General features: G+C 33.9%; 1 protein-coding gene across 3 annotated transcripts; it reads right to left on the minus strand.

Annotated features, from left to right (window-relative positions):
- Positions 1-838: 838 nt before the first annotated feature.
- LOC109863330 (mediator of RNA polymerase II transcription subunit 19) lies at positions 839-2,806 on the minus strand. 3 transcript variants are annotated; one of them, XM_020443580.1, is made up of 5 exons: positions 2,553-2,806; positions 2,042-2,275; positions 1,637-1,793; positions 1,450-1,549; positions 839-1,329 (listed from the first exon to the last, which is right to left on the minus strand). In XM_020443580.1, the coding sequence occupies exons 2-5, from the start codon at positions 2,223-2,225 to the stop codon at positions 1,045-1,047; spliced, it is 726 nt and encodes a 241-aa protein (XP_020299169.1). In that variant the 5' UTR covers positions 2,226-2,275; positions 2,553-2,806; the 3' UTR covers positions 839-1,044. The 3 variants fall into 3 exon arrangements, with proteins under 3 accessions (XP_020299169.1, XP_020299168.1, XP_020299167.1); XM_020443579.1 differs by having other exon boundaries at positions 2,419-2,806; XM_020443578.1 differs by having other exon boundaries at positions 2,397-2,805.
- Between the last annotated feature and the right edge of the window lie 677 nt (positions 2,807-3,483).

The following is a 3,483-nucleotide window of genomic DNA, read 5'->3' on the forward strand; positions in this document are numbered from 1 at the left end:
TGTGGTTTTTCCAAAAAATTAATGATAATTATAATGGCGTTTATCTTAATGCTTTGGAGCCACGCCTTTGTTTTTGATTAGTAAGATTTCACCTTATCTCAGTCTCGATTATGTTGTCGTAGAATCGACACAGATACTGGAAGTTTGAGAGTCAATCCTTAGTACGTAGCCTCATATTATTTACTTGTTTAAATTGTTATCATTATTATTATCTCATAACTATAATGAATTTGTAACAGCACCCACTGAAGAAGGTTAAAAATATAACCGAAACGTTTAGGATATCATAAAGTCTAATTTTTATTGCAAAAGATTCTGCAAATTGTTCCAAAAACGCCATTATAATTATCATTAATTTTTTGAAAAATTATAAGTTTTTATCTATTTCTCTATTTTTTCTCTTAAACTTATACAATCTTCTATTCTATCTGCTCAAGCTTGGAAAAAATTCTTACTCTTCAAATATTTTTTTATCAACTTCCACATGGAATTAAAGTAGTTCTTGGCTGCTTGAAGAACAATAAAAATCTAATTTAATTAATGATTAATAATTACGATTATAATAATATAACGTATTTAAATGTAATTATTAATTACATTTAAATATATTTGTGTAGTTAATTGCTTTAGAAAAGTAATTAAATGAAGTAATTGCAATTAAATTATTTAAAATTGCAATAATTTACTTGCACGTTAGTTGCTTACCGTCTTGCTTAAGAAATAATGCAAAATTAATCGACTCTTTTTAAAACAAATTATGCAAGCAATTCTAACATAAATTTCTTGAAAAAAGAGTCAAGGTCATCTACATTTTCCTAGATAGTATGAACACTTCAAATAAAAATAAACACAACTTTATACGTTACATATATACATGATTTGTATAGTTTTCTTCTTTTTGTTTCACTTAATATCAGAAATAAGCGATACATTTACATTAAAAATAATAAATAATCACGTATATACTTTTATACTTGTACGGGCATTTTGTACATTCCCGGATTTCAACTAAAAATTTGGCATAAACTGAAAAGGAATTAACGATCACGAGTTGGAATGCTGAGACGGTGTAAGGCTACCGGTATGTTCAGGGCTATGCTTTTGCTTTTTCCTTTTCTTTTCCTTCTTTCGCTTTTTCCTAGCTTCCTTTTCTTCGTCGTGCCTCTTTTGTTTTTTATGTTTCTTTTCATGTGTATCGGAACCACCTATATCTGTAGTGGCAGCCTCTTGTCCACTAAGCACCTCACCAGGCTTATGTTTATGTTTTTTATGTTTATTCTTGTGTTTTCTTTGAGGAGCTTGATTTACATATCTATATTGTTCTGGCAACTGTAAAGTTAGATTATAAAATTAAACAATATGCATTTATTGTAGTATACACACACACGCGCGCGCACATGCAGGCACATACACACATATGTACTGATTTTTAAAACAAAGATATCTTACCGGGCCAGGATGTAATCGAAAACCTGCTAGCTGCACACTTGTTAAGGGCAATAATTCTTTACCACCTATTGGTGGTTTCTCAATCACTGATCTCAATGAACTAAATATTACAATATAAAAAAATAAGATTTGAAGTGTAAGCTTATATACTTATATGTTTAATGTCTGTTAAAAAAGTACAAATTACCTATTATCTAAATGTCCTGGCCTGTCTATGATACCTGGCAAATTTGGTAGAAAAGATGACAGTTGTTCTTTGAGCTTTTTACCACTAAATTTACTATATGAATGTTCCAAGCCATAATATGCCATCAAATTTGTTGCTCCAGTTAATTCACTTTCTCCTAAAAGAGATTTATTTAAATAAATAGTGTAATTGACTAAAGTTTAATATAATGATTTTGAAAGCTAAAGAGTTTTATTCATATTATGTATAAGACTTAAAATATACTTTAAGCTCTCTCTGTTTTCTAACCTAAATAATAGAAAATTATTTTTGAGACTACATTATTTATACAAAAAACAAATATAACTTGTACATGTAACATTAATTTTAAGATTTATATTTTTTTAATTTGAACTTCTCTATTACCTGGCGGTTCTTTCATTAAATAAAAAGGTCCACTATGGACAATAGAAGGATTCTTTCCAAGAGAAATAGTTGTTTTCAATGTTCCTGTGGAGTCTTGACGAGATACAACTGGAGAACGAGCACCTCTTGGTGAAGATTTTGGCGAATACTGTTCCACCTTACGAAACTGATCACCCATCATCATCCTGTCACTTTAGTTTATTGTAGATTCACCAGAAATAACGTAGAATGTCTCTGTATACAGGAGAAATGCAAAGAAATACCATAAAACTAACTGATAGATTATTCACCAGTGTCTAATAAGCGTTACGACCATTCTGCCTTAATTACAAAAAAATAGAACAATTTGCATTACTTTATAGATATGCACTGCTCACATCATGATATAAATTTATGGTCATTAACCAAGAAAAATGATTAAATTTCGACAATGCTCGCATTATTGCAAATTAGAAAGTACATTCTATTATATTATATTGTCAAAAAATTTGCAATTCTATAACGATCTTACGAAGCGCGCAAACCAAATACATTTCCTTCGATCTGTCACGTCTCAATTACGCTTGATTACGGTGTGATCACTTTGCTTTCTCTGGGAGCTTTTCAGCTACGTACACAGGCGACACTGTGCAACACAGTCCACTAGTGTGAGTGAGACACACTGATACGCTCTTTCTCACACTAATGGACATTGTGTTACACACACTGAATTATAATATGGAACGCGCCTTCCATTGTTCGAGCTGTCCGCGATAGAGAGCATCACAACTAGGATCTCTGTCTTTGTCTCGTCGTCACTGATTGGTTGAAATTTATACGAGTACAGTCCAAGACAAAAGAACAACGAAAAGTAAAGAATGGATGCGTTCAGACAACTCAACGGTTGAGAGATCATCACTTATGATAGGACTATTCTTCAAAATCTGCTGCGGTTCCAAAAGTACGATCCAATCAGAAGTGATTATCTCTCAACCGTTGTGCAACTGTTGAGTTGTTTGAACCCTATGTAGCTGCAGAGACAAGCCTGAGAGTGGTCAGGCCCATAAGAGTTTTTACGATCGCTATTCCGGCCCGTAAGCTAGCGCATGTCCATGAGTGGTGCACATTGGCAACTACGTAGCGATGTCCACGAGCGACTTGTCGATACGTACGCTATGTCCAAACGTGGACATGGTTCTATTCCGTGCTATGTGCACGATTCCAAGCGTCGAGAAAGATCAAGCAGCCGGCCAGCACCGAAGTGGTGGGGGAACGCACACAAGCGAAACCGCCGTCATCCGTGTGCGCTCGTGGAAGAATGCAGACATATTATGTTCCGTCTCCCTTTCACCAAGCCGAGTATAAGGCGAGACACAAAGCATGTTTAAGCCCCTTGCACAATGGAAGGAATAGCGATAGCGATAGAAATAACACAGTTTTTAACACAGAATTCCAACTCGTCG

Source organism: Pseudomyrmex gracilis, unplaced genomic scaffold (assembly GCF_002006095.1).
Source record: "Pseudomyrmex gracilis isolate BER0280 unplaced genomic scaffold, ASM200609v1 scaffold_4214, whole genome shotgun sequence".
NCBI lineage: Eukaryota > Metazoa > Arthropoda > Insecta > Hymenoptera > Formicidae > Pseudomyrmex > Pseudomyrmex gracilis.